The sequence below is a fragment of the Nerophis ophidion genome, linkage group LG05, assembly GCF_033978795.1.
Source record: "Nerophis ophidion isolate RoL-2023_Sa linkage group LG05, RoL_Noph_v1.0, whole genome shotgun sequence".
Taxonomy (NCBI): Eukaryota; Metazoa; Chordata; class Actinopteri; order Syngnathiformes; family Syngnathidae; genus Nerophis; species Nerophis ophidion.
The window spans coordinates 60,469,658-60,488,482 of record NC_084615.1 but is presented as its reverse complement, the minus strand read 5'-3'; the positions used below and the strand labels follow the sequence as shown (position 1 = coordinate 60,488,482).

The 18,825-nt window shown below is 40.3% G+C and overlaps 1 protein-coding gene across 2 annotated transcripts in view; it reads left to right on the top strand.

The window, feature by feature from the left end:
• The window catches only part of nrg2b (neuregulin 2b), a 134,416-nt gene extending 123,429 nt beyond the window's left edge, over positions 1–10,987 (top strand). For both annotated transcript variants that reach the window (XM_061901660.1, XM_061901661.1), the window contains 3 exons: positions 2,043–2,258; positions 4,330–4,513; positions 9,946–10,987. In XM_061901660.1, coding sequence (XP_061757644.1) covers positions 2,043–2,258; positions 4,330–4,513; positions 9,946–10,422 — 877 coding nt within the window. In that variant the 3' untranslated portion in view covers positions 10,423–10,987. The remainder of the gene's footprint in view (positions 1–2,042; positions 2,259–4,329; positions 4,514–9,945) is intronic.
• Positions 10,988–18,825: the final 7,838 nt, after the last annotated feature.

The following is an 18,825-nucleotide window of genomic DNA, read 5'->3' as shown; positions in this document are numbered from 1 at the left end:
ACAAACTATTTTTATTTACTATAATTAGCAGTTATGAAAAATATAGACATTCAAAAAAAAAATATATGTTCTGTTAAACCAGGGTTGCCCAACTAAGGCCCGCGGGCCAGATGATGCTGGTCAAGCAAATCATATTTGTGGCTGAGTGCAGTAATTTACAACCACTGTGTGGCAACATAAGTCTATTGTGAGAGAGCAGTAGATTATTACATTTCACTTATTTGGACTGAAAATAATTATTTTTATTACAAGTAATGTAATGACATATAGTGATGGGCAGAACAATAAAACACTCTTCTACGAGAACGCAGATAGACCATAATTAACCTACGTATCGTCCTGTTGCCATTCATACATACTGAACAAGCCATGGCACCCTTTGTGGTGTAGCGTAAGATTTTTCAAATGTACGATGTGTGCCTTAGCTCAATTAAGGCTGGGAAACACATGCTGAGTGGTCAGCACGTTGTTCCTAAAATCAGTCGATTGTAGGTCCAGTTCGGTTTGAGCATATCTGTGTGAAGTTTATATATCTCTCCCTGTGTGTATGAGTGTGTGTTTTCTCCACCTCACTCCCACATCCCAAAAACAATCATGTATAGAAAATGAATGATCTCTTCATGATTATAGTTTAGATTTTAATACGAACATCAGTTGTTGGTGATTTATATTTGTAAACTCATGGGAGCCAAAAAACATATACCTATATACAACACATGTTTTTCAGTATGAGCAAATACTGTATCTCTACTCTCTTAAAGGGGAACATTATCACAATTTCAAAAGGGTTAAAAACAATAAAAATCAGTTCCCAGTGGCTTGTTGTATTTTTTGAAGTTTTTTTCAAAATTTTACCGGTCTCTGAATGTCCCTAAAAAAAGCTTTAAAGTGCTTGATTTTCGCTATTTGCGATGCGACTATCCATTTCCCTGTGACGTCATACAGTGCTGCCAATGTAAACAAACAATTGCGAATACCACAGCAAGATATAGCGACATTGGCTTGGATTCAGACTCTGATTTCAGCGGCTTAAGCGATTCAACAGAATACGCATGTGTTGAAACGGATGGTTGGAGTATGAAAGAATTGAATAAGAAACTGAAGCTATTGAGCGAATAGCTATTGACGCTGTTCATAGCCATAGCATGGCCGAATAGCTGCGTTAGCATCGCCAGTAAAATGTGCGGACCAAACGATCAGGACTTTCGCATCTTGTGACACTGGAGCAACTTAAATCTGTCGATTGGTAAGTGTTTTTTTTCCGCATTAAATGTGGGTGGAAGGAAACGTAATATAGTTGCAGATGCATCTACAGGTTATCCATACATCTCTGTGCCATGTCTGCTTTAGTACCGCCGGTAAATAGCATGTTAGCATTGATTAGCATAGCATGTTAGCATCGATTAGCTGGCAGTCACGCTGCGACCAAATATGTCTGATTAGCACATAAGTCAACATCAACAAAACTCACCTTTGTGATTTCTTTGACTTTATCGTTGCAAATGCATCTGCAGGTTATCCATACATCTCTGTGTCATGTCTGTCATCGTCGGTAAAATGTGGAGACACTCCAGCACATTCAATGGGGGTCTGGCAGGAGACACTTTCGCATCTTCGGGCCAGTGGTGCAACTTGAATCCCTGCCTGTTAGTGTTGTTACACCCTAGGACAACACACCAACGAGGCATGATGTCTCCAAGGTTCCAAAAAATAGTCGACAAAACGGAAAATAACAGAGCTGAGACCAAATGTTTACAATGTGTTGAAAATGAAAATGGCGGCTGTATTACGTCGGCGACGTCACTTTCTGACGTCATCGCCTCCAGAGCGATAAACAGAAAGGCGTTTAATTCAATTTAAAAAATATATGGTCTTTTTTCTGCACCATCAAGGTATATGTTGACGCTTACACAGGTCTGGTGATAATGTTCCCCTTTAACATCAAGTCTTTTTCCTCCTTTACTGTTCCTCTATCTCATGGTCCCCTTTCTCCCTGACGCTGCTGTAACCTTTTTAAACTAGTTCTGCTCTGACATCTGCAGACATGAGGAGCAGACGTGGAGCATGGAGAGAACAGACAGTATGAATTCTGACTGCCAGTCAGGTGGGCTGTCCAGCTCTGTTGGAACCAGTAAATGCAGCAGTCCAGCTTGTATGGCAAGGAGGGCGGCCCACTGGGGCTGTACAGAGATATCCAGTCCAGGCATGCAGTACGGGGATTCCTACGACTCACTAAGAGATTCACCTCACAGTGACAGGTATCAAAGTTTTTGTCTGTCAATGTGGAGACCACAGAATACCCTATTTGTATTATTAGAAAACCCAACTCCAACTTCTAGAGATGTCAGTGCCAATGGTAAAGTTTTGTGCAGTGGTTTGACAATTTGCAGACTTGTTTTTTTTTTTTTTAATCTTTGCTTAATTTAGTATTATTTTGTCATTTACGACATTATAAACAAAATTTGTTCTCATTTTGAGCTTTTATTGGCTTGGATTTTTTTGTTCTGATCACACTTGTTTAAAGCATATAATTGTATATTTATGAAAAAACATAATTACAATTTAAAAAAAAATATTTAATTACATTACTAATAATCAATTTATTAAATCAAAACATATTTAATTAAAATGTAATCTAATTTGTATAAAGCATGACACATATGGAATAATAATACAGCCTACATGTACATATTGACGTGACATATTGTAGGTGCAGGATGGGTACCGCAGCACTTGCTATTAACAGTTAACAAGTTCACTATCCATCCATCCATTTTCTACCGCTTATTCCCTTTGGGGTCACGGGGGGCGCTTGTGCCTATCTCAGCTGCATTCGGGCAGAAGAAGGTGGGTTATACCCTGGACAAGTCGCCTCTCATCACAGGGCCAACACAGGCAGACAGACAACATTCACACTTACATTCACACACTAGGGCCAATTTAGTGTTGCTTATCAACCTATACTGCACGTATCTATTTACCCCTGGAACTAAAACATTAGATGCACTCCAAGATGGCAGAGGGAGACTGAGGGTAAAATACAACAATCATTTAGTACTGTCTCTTTAAGTTTGTGCTCCAATGACTTGGTCACACAGGCACAATCAGTCTTTGGTGACATCTAGTGGTAAAAATTGTGTACTGCGCAAAAGAGATTAAATGCAACTAAACGGCCTTCTTTGTAATATTGGTAAATTTGGACATTTTTTATTGGTTTTAATGGTTTTCTACACCACAATTAATCTATTTTGTATTAATATTCAACAACTTCTTCTTCTCCAGATTTTGGCGCACTCTACCTTCCACATTTTTCATCCGATTCAAACCGTTCCAACTTCAAACTGTTCAGCCTGTTCGAGGAATCGCAGGCTTTCCCTTAGAAAATTCGGAAAATTCCCAGATTTCCCAGAATTCCAGGTTTTAGGGACATTTTTCCCATTCAAAATGAATTGGCCATTTTTCAAACTTTCATAATTTCCAAATGTTTTAACCAATTCAAACCATTCCACCTTCAACACATTCCACCATTCTGAAATTCAAACTACCCTTTTTCTAAGTTTAACAAAAATTCCAAGATTTTCCAGAATTCCTGGTTTTCCAAAGCCCTATTTCCACCCTTTTTTCTGGCGACTACTCCTCCCACAATTTCCAACCCACTTCGACCGTTCCTCCGTCTAAACATTCCTCTTAATTAGGACAAAAAACAAAATAGTCTTGTCGATCTGAAAAATATCCCGGTTTTTAAAGAATTTCGTAACACCATTTCTCAATTCAGCATATTACTCCCTCAACATTTCTCGACCGATTTGAAAATTTCAACACCGACCATTTCAACTCATACAAACCATTTAATTTGTTTTATTTTTTTTTACCAATTAAAAAAAAAAATCCCGCTTTTCCCAAAATTCCCAAATATTTGGGAAATTCCCTTTAAACCAATGGGAAATTCTTCAAAGTTCCACAATTTCCAAATTGTTCATCTGATTTAAACTCTTCCAACTTCAAAATATTCAGCCTGTTCAGGAATTCCATGCTTTACTTCAACAATTCTAAAAGAAATTCCTGGATTTCAGTTCAACTTCAGCATTGGAGCATTTACACACAATTCCTTCAGGAATTGCCTCATCGAGTTGTTATTTGAACTTTCCATTTAAGATATAGTGAAACTAAAAATGCAAAGTTTGTTAACATAGCAAACAAACTAGACTGGATCACTAAAGCTAAGATGCCTTTAAGAACACAGCAAACCAGTGTTTTCTTTGAGATAGGAGAACTTATAAATAAATAAATAAAAAGTTGACACTGTGACTATGTGTTTCCCTCTTGCAGGTATGTGTCAGCACTGACCACACCCGCGCGTTTGTCTCCGGTGGAGTTCCACTACCCTCCGCTGCCACCCCAGGTTCCCACCTTCCACATCACCTCACCCAACACATGCCATGCCCTCTCATTACCGCCTGCCGCCGCAGCCTACCACAGAGATGATGACCAGCCGCTGCTACGATGCCCTGATGTATGTAAACAAACATTGTTCTTACACGTTACAGAGTGGTGTTGTTTGCAACAGTTGAACACAATGGTCGACTTACAGTTGGTTTGGAAAAAACAAAAAATCATACCGAACAAATCTTCAATAGCCGTACAGTCACTAATAATTGACAACAAAAAGTGATCTACAGAATAAAGATTACTGTGGCAACAGCGCCTACATATCATGGGTCGCCAATGGGTCGTCCTGGCTAGCAGTCAGAGATGACGTATGCCAGGGGTGTCAAACTCATTTTAGATTGGGGGTCACATGCAGAAAAATCTACTCCCAAGTGCGCCGGACTGGTAAAATCACAGCACGATAACTTAAAACTAAAGACAACTTCAGATCGTTTTCTTTGTTTAAAAATAGAACAAGCACACTCTGAAATTATACAAATCATAATGTTTTTTTATTTTTTTTAAATTATTTTTACACTTACACGTACTGGTGAATAGTATTCTCTTTATTTGGTATTATTTATATTGTCTGAATAAATTATGTGATATTGTTCATAAGTCAACTCATTGGTGTTCATTTTCAATCTATCAAGATAAAAAAATTACACCAAAATTCAATTACAGTATGTTATTTATGTAAATTTATGATTTTCCTCAACTGATGTACTTAACATCATGTGGTTTATTTTGTACTTATGTAGCATCACCTACAAAGATACAAATAATTGCTATTGCGACATCCAGTGGACACAATTAGAACAGCTGTTTCTTTTGTTAAAACATTTCAATCAATCAATCAATCAATGTTTACTTATATAGCCCTAAATCACTAGTGTCTCAAAGGGCTGCACAAACCACTACGACATCCTCGGGCAAGGAAAACTCACACCCAGTGGGACATCGGTGACAATAATGACTATATTTCAGGTTGATTATTATACTTAGCAAATGCATCCCACGGGCCAGAAAAAAACCTGTTTGGGGGCCTAAACCAGCCCTCGGGGTGTACGTTTGACACACCAGGCGCAGGTGTTCCCCCAGGCCGCATCCAAACAATCCACACTGCTTATCTGTTGTGATGATTTAGGATAATTTGGGCTTCACGGTGGAAGAGGTGTTTGTGCGTCTGCGTCACAATACGAAGGTCCTGAGTAGTCTGGGGTGCAATCCCGGGCTCGGGATCTTTCTGTGTGGAGTTTGCATGTCCTCCCCATGAATGCGTGGTTTCCCTCCGGGTACGCCGGCTTCCTCCCACCTCCAAAGACATGCACCTGGGGATAGGTTGATTGGCAACACTAAATGGTCCCTAGTGTGTGAATGTGAGTGTGAATGTTGTCTGTCTATCCGTGTTGGCCCTGCGATGAGTTGGCGACTTGTCCGGGGTGTACGCCGCCTTCCGCCCGATTGTAGCTGAGATAGGCACAAGCGCCCCCCGTGACCCCAAAGGGAATAAGCGGTAGAAAATGGATGGATGGATAGTGAACTTGTTAACTGTTAATAGCAAGTGCTGCGGTACCCATCCTGCACCTACAATATGTCACGTCAATATGTACATGTAGGCTGTATTATTATTCCATATGTGTCATGCTTTATTACCATGTTTTTATAAATTATTACCAACTTAGTTGATTGCTGTGGGTTTTGTGTTGAAAAGAAAATGGCTTATTTTTTAAAGATAAAAATGAGCAGTGATATGGTAAGAAAAAAATATTATCTAAATATACAGTACAGGGCCACTAATGTAGTTTCACAAATAGGCAGGCAACCACTGTATAATGTATCCCTGTTTGCACCAGTGTCACAGTACAGCAGTATTTAAAATACATGTTCACATAAGAAATAACCTACTTAACCCAAACATATTAACACAAAATCTTTTTGTAGAAAATTATTATATTCATACAGGCAAAAACAACATGGCATACATATAAATTACTAATGAAATGAATAATTGAATAAATAAAAGCACTTTTACCTTTACCGATGACAGCAAGTTGATGGGCAGAGAGGTAGAAGTGGAGGGGCAAGACATGTGTTTTGCTACACGTTCTTTCTGTAATTCAGCATTTTTCCCAACCTTCTTTATCAAATTGCAAGCACTTGCAACTTTTTTTGGCCCCATGGTGGCATATTTATAAATTCATACTCAATACAAAATGAACAGACAGAGTCGCCAATGCATGGGATTCTTTGTTTTGGCACTCAATTTTAATGCTGTAACACTAAGACCAGTTTGTTAGTTTGTTATGAAAACTAGGGTATGCAGTATTTTTGGTGAAAATGTTAATCCAAAACCAAATTGTATGAAAAGTGCGGCCTACAAAGATAGAGGTAACACTGTACTGGGGGTAGGGTTCTCCGACTCAATTCACTAGGGGTCCAGTGGACGCAGAGTCAGGGTGAGTCAGAATCACAAGACTAGGTTCGTTAACTCCTTCCACCAGTAGCTATCGGGACCCTGCGTTATGATAGTCCTTCAAGTGAAGTGAAGTGAATTATATTTATATAGCACTTTTTCTCTAGTGACTCAAAGCGCTTTACATAGTGAAACCCAATATCTAATTTTTATATTTAAACCAGTGTGGGTGGCACTGGGAGCAGGTGGGTAAAGTGTCTTGCCCAAGGACACAATGGCAGTGACAAGGATGGCGGAAGTCATTATAAATGTAAAATTGTATATTTTGACACTATTAAGTGTCAAATACAGTACTGCTTGTTTATAGGAAGTTGCTATTTGTGTTGCCCAATGGGTTCTTGTTGTGCTGTAAATTTTGTGTTTACATCGCTATAGTACAATGGGATTCAAGATTACCTTAATATTTTTACCTTTTGCTACCCAGTGTGCGTGGGCCGCAATTACAACCCGTGGTTCAAAATTATGGAAGCAACAGACTTTGCGGATGTTCACTCAGTTGTTTAATTTTGTAGAAAAAAAACAGATAACAGACATGAGAGACGTGACAAGGAAGTCTCCTGAAGGTGAGTGGAGGGCCACGCCTGCACTACAGTCTTGCTCCCTGCGTTTTGTCTTGCAGGCATGACTAAATAAAGCGTTCATACATAGAAACATGGTTTGACATGGTTAGTTTGAACATTGGAAAATTCCACTGTACTTTGTTGCACCACATCTGACTTTTATAACAGCTTGCAGTATTTGAGGTATGGACTTACTTTTAACAAGTGACAAAGCAGCAAGAGCTAGATCAAAAAAATATGGAATAATCTAATTTTAAGCAACAATTATGGAATCACCCTGAATGTTCATTTCCAAAGCTAACATTTCCATCACATTAAATATGTTCATTAGTTTGCAGTTAAAAAACAAGTTTACAAACTTTGGAGAGCTGTGGCACAAAGTGGATTGACATGGATCATGGCTCCAGCACGAAAGTGAAGCAAAGGAGAACATTATCAAACTTTTTCAATCACGCCACGTTGCAAAATATGTTGATTGTTTACCTGTGCCTAAAATGTAGACCAAGTACGAAGAACATGGAAAGGTTCTACAAGGCAAGCATACTGATAGACCAAGAAAAACATCAATGCGTCAAGACAGAAAAGGAAAAGCGATATGCCTTGAAATTACCCACATAAAAACATATAAAGTACACATGGGCGGAAAGTAGAGTCACCGTCTGTGACCGAACTCTAAAAAACTGCCTAAAGGAAATGACATTTAAATACAGAAAAGCCAAAAGAAACATTTCAACAACAACAACAAAAAAAACGAGGGCACAATGGGCTAAGGAAAATCAATCGTGGACTATTGATGACTGGATTAAAGTCATATTTAAGTGATGAATCGTGGCTCTGCGTTGGACATGATGATGAGGCTGGAACTCTTGTTTGGAGCCGTTCCAATGGGATTTATGAAGACGACTGCCTGAAGAAAACATGCACATGTCCACAATCATTGATGGGATATGGCTGCATGTCAGGTGATGGCACCGGGGAGATGGCTGTCCTTACAGCTTTGTCAAAAGCACAAGTTTACATTTTGGACAATTTTCCTATTCCATCAATGAAAAGGATGTTTGGGGATGACGACAACATTTTTCAAGATTTTTCATCTTGCCATAGAACAAAAACTGTAAAAACTTTCCTTGAAAAAAGATACATAAGAACAATGTCATTGCCTGCAAATTCAATTGAAACAATGTGGTGAAATTTAAAGAAAATGGTCCATGACAAGACTCCAACCTGCAAAACCGATCTGACAACACCAATGAGAAATAATTAGAACAAAATTGATGAAGAGTACTGTTTGTCACTCGTTTGTCAAGGTTTTATGAATCTTCAGAATTGAGTGAGTTATATTTTTTTCACTCTGCTTGATCTCAAAATTAAACTGTTCCTGTTTACCACAATTGGCAACTTGTCCAGGGTAGAGATGTGCGGATAGGCAATTATATCATCCGCAACCGCATCACCAAAGTCGTCATCCACCCGCCTACCACCCGAACCAACATTTTATCAGAACCGCAACCGCCCGCCACCCGCCTGCTGAAATACATCAGAGGTCGGATAGAAAATAGTCAGGAAGTGTCATGGATACAAAGGAGTCTGGGTATTTGTTGTGTTGCGTTTATGTTGTGTTACTGTGAGGATGTTCTCCCGAAATGTGTTTGTCAATCTTGTTTGGTGTGGCTTCACAGTGTGGCGCATATTACTAAGAGTGTTAAAATTGTTTATATCACAACCATTAGTGTACTCTGTGTCACCCAGTATGCCTTGCAGTCATGTGGGTGTTGCTGCGGAAGCCACACACAACATGATGCTGGACTGACAAACGTTTCGAACATGTTGTTGAAGGCGACAAAGCCAATGGCTTCATAGCACGCCCTAATACTTATTATCTGGGTGACTGCCGGCAGTCCTTCTAGAGAATATTAGTGTCTCCAATTGTCTTCTTCGCTTTGTGACACAGGTCTTAAATGGCTCTTTTAATGGTAAAGGATTCCAATCCCAGAACCATGTATATCAAATATTTCCGGATGGTTCAACCGCCACCCGCCCGAATCTAATTAAAATTCATTTTTTCGTCATGTCACCCGCCCGACCTGCGGTTTATCCACGGACTCCGCGGATGAGACCGCAAACCGCGCATCTCTAGTCCAGGGTGTACGCCGCCTTCAGCCCGAATGCAGCTGAGATAGGCTCCAGCACCCCCCGTGACCCCGTAAGGTACACGTGGTAGAAAATGGATGGATTAATGGTCAATTGCAAACTTTCATTTTCTACTTAATCAAACAAGTGAGTGAACATCCCCTTGGACTGGTGATTCTATGTTTTTTTTCCGGGGGTCGTACCCTAAACTGTGAAGTGTTAAGTAAAGAACCACAAAATCAGGGCGAGTTTTACGCCCCAGACTTAGGACATAAGACTTAGACTATCAGGCATCATCAGCTGTTTGCTGGGGTAAGAAATGTGTGATGATTGTGCTCGTTTCTGTTTTAGGATCGGAACTTGTACAGGCAGCCTCGGCGACCGCGGCGGCCATACCTGACAGAGAGCACAGGAAGTCTCCCATCCAGCCCCTACCGCCTCGCTGACGAAGAGGCCTACGAGACCACCCAGGAGTACGCCTCCTCAAGGGAACCAATCCGGAGTCGACGCCGCCCGCGGCGCAACCGCGTCAACGGACACGTCTCTCAGAGGTCAGCGGGCCTACGGGACTACAGGTCAAACAGTTTTAGCCAGTCGGAGGAGGAAGAGGAAGAAGAGGAGGAAGAGGACGCTCAAGGGGAGAGCACGCCTTTCCTCAGTATGCAGAACATGAACATGGACCTGCCCTTAAGCGTGCCGGGTTACCATTCATCGTCAGGGGCTGACACGCGGACTCATCGCGGACTCAGTCGGCCGGGGACTCGAAGCAACGGGCAGAGTCGAAACTCTCAGTCGCAGCGCTTCAAGTCCGACCACATGCCCCTTTGAGACTGGCCTCCCCTGTGCCCCATCACACCCACCCATGCAGCCGCCCCACCCCACACACACACACACACCATACACACACACATACAGACACACACACTACTCCACCTCGCACACGCCTCTTCCTTCTTCTGGACTAGAGACCTGCACCAAGGAGAAATATTTTTATTTTGTATAACAGACAGATATTCTAAACAAATGAAATATTTATTTTCATTTCAGCAAAAATTGTCTACTAGCTAACAGCAAAGACTTTTTTATAACGGGGGTGGGGAAATATTTATATGTAAAGGTTTTTTGATTTACAGCAGTACGAGAGATGAAAAAATATGTGCCAATTTTTTCACAAGTTAGATAAATAGAATAATATTGTGGTGCCTTTTGCTGTATGCTGAAGTCGGAGGTCCCATTGAGTTTTGTAGCCTTTCTTATAAAGACTTCTCATTTTTATAGAGACCGATCCTTTTCCTTACTTTTGCTTTGGTTTTTTTCCTGATTTGGGATCCTCCTCTTTTTGAACTGTGATCTGATTATGTCATCATGCAATATTGAGTCCTTCTGTGTAAAAGGTGTCTGTTTACATGGTTTTGGTCCACGCAAAACGCTCGTCTCACAGGGACATTCAGTCACTGACGCAATCGCTGGGTAGTTTTGGATGAACCTGCACCATTCATCTTCTCTGTTAGTCACCAGTTTTTTTTTTGTGGAATAACGAATGGGAGCGTGGCATCAGATTCTCATGTACGTGATCAGGGTGCTGCCATATCACAGGGGTTGGTTTTGAGTGTTTGAAAGCGCCTAGAGTCCGTGTGTGTGTGTGTGTGTGTGTGTGCATCTCATCAAGCCGTGTATGTTGCGCTACCAGAAGCTCCATTGCACTGACCCTCCCCTCGTGAGCAGTCATTGCCCAGGGAGTCGCCCATCGATACCCACCAGTTGAAATCCAGCCTGACTCTGGCCTCTTGTGGACTGCCAAGCCCACACATTTCCTATGCCAGCAGCTTAGAGCCGCACTGTGTCTCAGGACTTCCCCATCACATCACAGCCAAAAGACTGGAGCAGAAGGCGCTTGTCATCTCAGCCACCGACCGCTAAGTTCGCTGGCCAGAATCCCATCGCCATCGCTCTCCTTGGACCTAGTCTGAAGCGTAACATGTCAGGGTTGGGCTTTCTGTAGAATTTTGAATGGAGATTCAGTTTTTGTATTTCCAAAAAGGTTGGAAAGTTGGCGTGCATGTTGCAAATGACATATTTTCCACTTCTGTTGCAGGGGAGTAGCAAAGATTGCTGGGCACCCCCCCGCTCACTCTGGGTTCCTCATTTCTTTGCGATAGTGTAACGAATGCCAGCTGATGTGCGGCAGTAAACCTCACTTCCTGTCACCTTAAGAGCTGTGCTGGACTATGAGTTAAGTAGCTTTTAGCTCATTGACTAGCACTACTTGAATAATTCTCAATCGGTGTTGATTTGTTGAATCTGCGGTTGGAGCCCATAGTTTTCGTGTTGCTACACGACAGACAGCACAATGTGTAAACCTCACTTCCAGACACCTTAAAGGGGACCTATGATGATTCAAATCTACATTCAAGGCACTTCACTGTGGTCTCGATCAGGGGTTCTTAAATTGTTTTACCTCTGGGCCAAACGTTTCCACTACAGAGGAGCTCGGGCCCACTCAAATATTAACACTGAATTAGTTATTTTACTCTTTGTATTTATTAATTACATCTAACTTACTTACAGTTTACAACCTTGTCAAATTATATGAAGCCTTATGTTAATCAAAAATATTATTATTTATTTAACACATAAACTTTTGATTTAGGTCAGGATGATTTGAAAATAAGAACTAACCCAATATACTACACAAGAAGGGAATGATAAATAACTGAAAAAAAATGTGCATGTATTTATGTTCAGCTAAAATAAATTACCTAAATGAATAATGAATGTTTCTTATAGGTCTACTGAAATGAGATTTTCTTATTTAAACGGGAATAGCAGGTCCATTCTATGTGCCATACTTGATCATTTCGCGATATTGCCATACTTTTGCTGAAAGGATTTAGTAGAGAACATCGACGATAAAGTTCACAACTTTTGGTCGCTAATAGAAAAGCCGTGCCTTTACCTGAAGTATGTGTGCGTGATGTCACGAGTTGCAGGGCTCAACACATATTCACATTGTTTATAATGGGATCCACCAGCAGTAAGACCAATTCGGACCGAGAAAGCGACAATTTCCTCATTAATTTGAGCGAGGATGAAACATTTTTGAATTAGGATATTGATAGTGAAGGACTAGAAAAAAAAGCGACGGATCTGGGCGGCGGCAGTGTGAGCATTTCAGATGTAATTAGACACATTTACTAGGATAATTCTGGAAGATCCCTTATCTGCTTATTATTTTAATAGTGTTTTAGTGAGATTTTAAAGATTGTAAAGACATACCTCAAGGTCGGATGGCTGCGGTGAACACGAAGTGTCTCAGAGAGAAGCCGAAGAGCCAAGCTCACAGCTGCCTTTTAAACAGCTGGTGGAGGACAACGAATAATACAATAATTTCTCGGGTAAAATATATATCACAAATTCCCCATCCAAAAACATGCTGGTTGACGTAGAGAAAACATGTTCGTTTGACCGCTCTGTGTTAAAGCTTCACAACAAACAAAGAAACATCGGCTGTGTTTTGCAAAAGTTACTAACGACAGCTGCAATCCACCGCTTTCCACCAACAGCCTTGTTCTTTATAGTCTCCATTATTAAAAGAAAAAATTGCGAAAGATTCAGCAACATAGATGTCCAAAATACTGTGTAATTACGCCATGAACAGAGACTACTTTAAGCCGTGTTTGGTGCAGCGCTATTTGCCTACAGTCCGTGACGTCACGCGTACGCGTGACCATTCCGCGACAATTTCAACAAGAAACTCGTGGGAAATTTAAAATTACAATTTAGTAAACTAAAAAGGCCGTATTGGCATGTGTTGCAATGTTAATATTTCTTCATTGATATATAAACTATCAGACTGCGTGTCGGGTAGTAGTGGGTTTCAGTAGGCCTTTAACTAAACTGTCATTAAAATAAAAATTCAAGTTTAATCACTTAAGTCATATTTTTGCACTTAAGAAACTTCTCAATGACTTTAGCTCCAGACTCGTTCTGTTCGTTTGAGAATGTCATTACTGCCACAAGTGGTGGAAAAGTACTGTATATTACAAATGAGTACTGCTGCGGCCCATATGGAACCGCAGCTGGGAAACATGTATTTTCCGGCGGCCCTCTAGGGGGAGCTTGCAGTTAAGAAACGCTGGTCTAGGTAATATGAATTGGATAAGCTGTAAGACAGGGGTAGGGAACCTATGGCTCGCGAGCCAGATGTGGCTCTTTTGATGACTGCATCTGGCTCTCGAATAAATCTGAGCTTACATCGCTTGACACGATAAGTAATGAATAATTCCACTTGTTAAAAATAACGTTCAAAATATAAAACATTCTCATGCTTTTTTATGTTCAAGAAGTTGCGTTAAGAAGTAATTTATTTATTATTGGTTAGTGTGGGGCTTGCCTTCCTGGGGGTTCTTCAGACCACCAAGCACCGACATGAGAGCCTGTTTCAGGGTTACATTATTGTTTTATTTTTCAATAAGTCTCTCAGTTGCTTTCCAGCAATTGTCTTTTTTTCTTTCGTTCTCGCTTGCGCTTTGGCTCCAGTTTCAACCCCGTCTCTCCTCCTGGCTGCTGCTTATAACAAAGCGACAGGTGATTAGATAACAAGGCCCAGATGGGCCATCTACGCACCTGTCGCTGATTTCGAGGCCGGTCCTGGCACACCCTGCTTCGCTGCAGGCCCGCAGGCCACGCCCCCTCCACAGTTAGCATCAGAATAACAATGTTATTCCAAAGAATAAGAGACTTATTATACTCTAGAAATGTTGGTCTTACTTAAAAATGCACGCGTTTAGTTGTGTTCAGTGTAAAAAAAAATATTATATGGCTCTTACAGAAATACGTTTTAAAATATTTGGCTTTCTTGGCTCTCTCAGCCAAAAAGGTTCCCGACCCCTGCTGTAAGAGAATAAGCGGATGGATGGATAGATAGGCTTTGGTGTAATTTTTGTGTACATTTTGCTCCCCTGTCACATTTATAACCCGTTTTTTGCAAGATGTCTGTAAACTGTTCCCAGATTGGGACTGAAACGGTCCACGCCTCGCCTTCTCTGAAAGTATGTTTAAAATGTGCACTGTTCTTTTTTAAGTCACGGATATGAATGGAACTTCTTAACCTTTAGATATAATTACTTGTCACATCAATATCTGCACCTGCAGGCTCTCATACGCTGCTTAAAAAAATCTGATTTTAATTGTCACATGGTGTTCATGTGTGCATGCCAAAATTAGATGAAAATACTACTTCATACTACTTAATCTTGTGTTTCCTCAAATCAAGAATTAATGTCGCCGTCATTTCCCGTTTAATGGCTAATTTGATTCCGAAGAGGCCAAAATGTCATGGATAAATAAACTTGATAAACTAAATGTATTATTAGTTAGCATTCTATAGACATAAGGCAGACAGGAGGGCATGATATGAGAATGAATTCTCAGAATGCAGCAGGTCTGAGAATGACCACATAAGTACGTCCGTCAAACTGTGATGTCACAAATGGCCCGCTGTTTAAAAAAAAAAAAGACTGCAAAACACACCGTTCAGAGTCATCCAAAACTGCGTGCAAGTTCACGCCCACATGCATGAACCTTATGCTTTGGCACGTGTATCTAACATTGTGATAACATTTATAAGTCAAAACAAGACTTCATTCATCATAGGTCCACTTTAAGTGCTGACAGGCTTTTAGCTCATTGACTAGCACTGGTTGATTAGTTTTCAATAGGCGGGGATTGTTGGACCTTGTAGAGCCCAGCATGTGCAGGACCGGACTGTGCAGGATCACCACTGTTACACACTCAACATATTGGAATGTTTGTGAAGCTCTTAAGTGTCGTCACCTTCCGTCGCTCTTATGGGAAAGAACATCCTTTGCATTAAGGAATGTCTGGATTTACTTTGAAGCACTTGTGTAACACAGATTACTGCATCTTTGTTATGTATTTCTATACTTTTATCGGTAAACTTCTGTTGCTTGGTCAAATTGACTGGATGCTCTGTATGTCTCTTGTCCTACCCCTCCCACCACCTTGTCCCCACACCTCCATGTCTCTCTTTACCCCATAGGGACCTTCAGAAGCATTGATGAATTTAAGGCCGCGTCTTCAGATGACGATATTTTAGTGAACAGCAGAGTAATAGTAGAGAGATCATGTCAGAATATAATATACAGTGCATTGGCTCTAGATTCAATAATCTTCATTTGATATTGTTTCCACACAGGCGATGCATGGCTGACAGACAAAAACGTATTAAAAAAAGAGGAAGCCCCTTCAATTCGGGGGAATCGTATTAGAATTATTTAAAAATGCATTATTTGGCTTCACGACTCTGAGGTCTGCCTAGTTTTGTCTTCTTCTCACTGTAATCAAACTGGGAATTGCAACGTGGAAATACTGCAAGTGAGGGTAGTGTGCTTCTAGAGCTAGTTGAATTGTTAACACTCCCGCCCGTCTTTCTCCCCTCCCTTAACGTACACACACACACATACAGCATACACAACTATACACATACATAGACACACACAAAGCCACACGTCATATCAGTGTATCCCAACTGCTTTTTTTTTTCTAACCAACTCCCTTTCTCTTCCGTCCTGCTTCCATCCCAGACCTTCTCCCTCTGCATGTCCTAGTGGTACTGGTAGTTGGGTGCATGGATTAAAGCAGTCAGCAAACTGTTTCTTTTCTTTCCACTTGGTGAAAAAACTTAAATGTGTATTCATTTTAACATTCAGCAATAAATCCCCTTATCTTCATGTCCATCGTTCTTGGAATATGCTCCAATAATTTTTGCAAGATTTTCTCAAAGAAAACAAAACATACCAATTGAAACAAGAAAACAACAGATACCAATTGAAAAAGAAAAAATGCACAACACCCATTAGTTCAAATGGAAAATAAAATTTAGTTGGTACCATTTTGAGGAAAAGCCTGTCGTCGTTATGAGAAATAAATACGGTTGTTGTTGAGATGGGTCAAAATTGTTCTAAGGTCAACACATTTTAGGTATAGTATATTATACTTATTAATACATCAACAGGATCTGATCTAAGTAAACAAGGTTACTGTCACGCCTATGGTTCATGTTTTGTTTTGGTCATGCTATGTTTAGTTTTTTGGACATTTTAGTTCTGTTTTGCATTTCCTTCTTCCATGGACTCCAAGACGCTTGCAGGGAAAACGTTTTGCTGCTGGCAACATTCTGTCAGGCTTGGACTTGGTCTTGGTTTGTTTTCCCGAGGTGCAAAGCGTATGGAGTGGAAACGGCGTGAAGGTAAAGACATCTTTATTTTAACGCTAATAAACTAAAAACCGGAACAAACAAAAAGCGCTCACAATGGAGGTACAAAACTTGGGCTATGAAACAAAAAGACTAGCACAAAGGCTATAAACTATAAACATGAAACAAAAACACTTTCGCAGTGGCATGAATAACAAAAACTTACGTGGACAAAATGGACAGCATTGCAAGGCATGAAGCAGATAATCGAGGGCGTGAATGAGGTGATATTGCCAGACTGACTAACTGGTAACTGTGGCTTAAATAATGAACATGATAAGTGAAAACAGGTGTGAGACAAGACAGGTGAACTGATTGGTTGTCAGGGTAACAAAACAGGGAGTGAAAAAAAAAGGAACTTAGAGTCCAAAGCACCTGGTAGTCATAGGCAGTCTCCCATCCAAGTACTAACCAGGCCAGACACTGCTTAGCTTTGAGAACAGATAAGATTGGGGATGTTCATGGTAACATGGCCATACAAAACTCAAGATCAGACATGACAGAAAACTAAATCAGTTGGCGTGGTAAGACAAACAAGGAAATGCAAAACAGAACTAAAATGTCCAAAAAACTAAACATAGCATGACCAAAACAAAACATGAACCATAGGCGTGACAGTTACATCGCTAAACAAAAGGTCAGACGAAAACCAAATTGTATAAAAATCTGCAAAAAAATGTAAACAAACTAATATGTTCCAGACACTCAAAAACAAACACAAAAAAACATTTTTTTATGGAGAATAAATATAGCTATACATATAATTGATGAACAAAATTGATACTTTAAATTTAGACTGTTGGGTTTTTCCATTAAAAAAACATATAATGTGTCCTTGGTAAGAGGAATCTGTGACTGAGACGTGTTCCAATCAAGTTTGAGTTTGACAGTTGCAGTGTTGTACAGTTATGTGTACAAAAAATAGGAATTAAACAGTACAATTACACACACACGCACGCACGCACGCACACACACACACACACACACACACGCACACACAAATACATTCTAATTTCCTACAGATATGGCAAGCAATGTCCAACAAATGCAAACACACAGCCCACTTGCTAAAACACTATACATGCAATACACGCTCAGAAGAAAGGTCACTGCATTAATTGTGCCAAACAAGCCACATTTCTCCACACCTGGCACCACTTCAGCAATCAACGCAAAAACTCTTAAAAAGGGACATTTGAAAATAATACACATTTTCAGCCAAGTATATTCAAAGAAACTTAAATTAAATACTAAATACATCTAGTGTCGGTAAATTATATCTAAAAAAAAAAAAAAAGAATTACGTGTGTTGCCTCCTGGTACTACTGCTTCCTCCCACCTCCAAAGACATGCACCTGGGGATAGGTTGATTGGCAACACTAAATTGGCCCTAGTGTGTGAATGTGAGTGTGAATGTTGTCTGTCTATCTGTGTTGGCCCTGCGAGGAGGTGGCGACTTGTCCAGGGTGTACACCGTCCTCGCCCAAACGCAGCTGCAGTACCCCCGCTACCCCTAACGGGACAAGCGGTAGAAAAGGGATGGATGGATGGATATATGGATGAATAAAAAAAAAAATAATACTAATAATTACCAACATACAATTCTCCTGGATTAAGTCAGTTTTAAAATGCGTTTGCACAACAAAATATGGCTTTTACAAAAGACTCTTGTTGGCAAAGATGGCGAGGAGTTATTTCTCGAATTGTGTTTCTCACCTTCTTTATCAAAGTACTCTTGTGATATAACTTTGTTAGCGAGCAAATAATTACAGCAAATAATAATTAACTTAGAATGTCATGGGTGCAACACATGCCAAAGTAGTTGGGAAAGGGCATGTTCACCACTGTGTTACATCACCTTTTCTTTTAACAATACTCGTTAAACGTTTGGGAACCGAATAAACTATTTGTTGAAGCTTTGAATATGGAATTCTTTCCCATTCTTGTTTTATGTA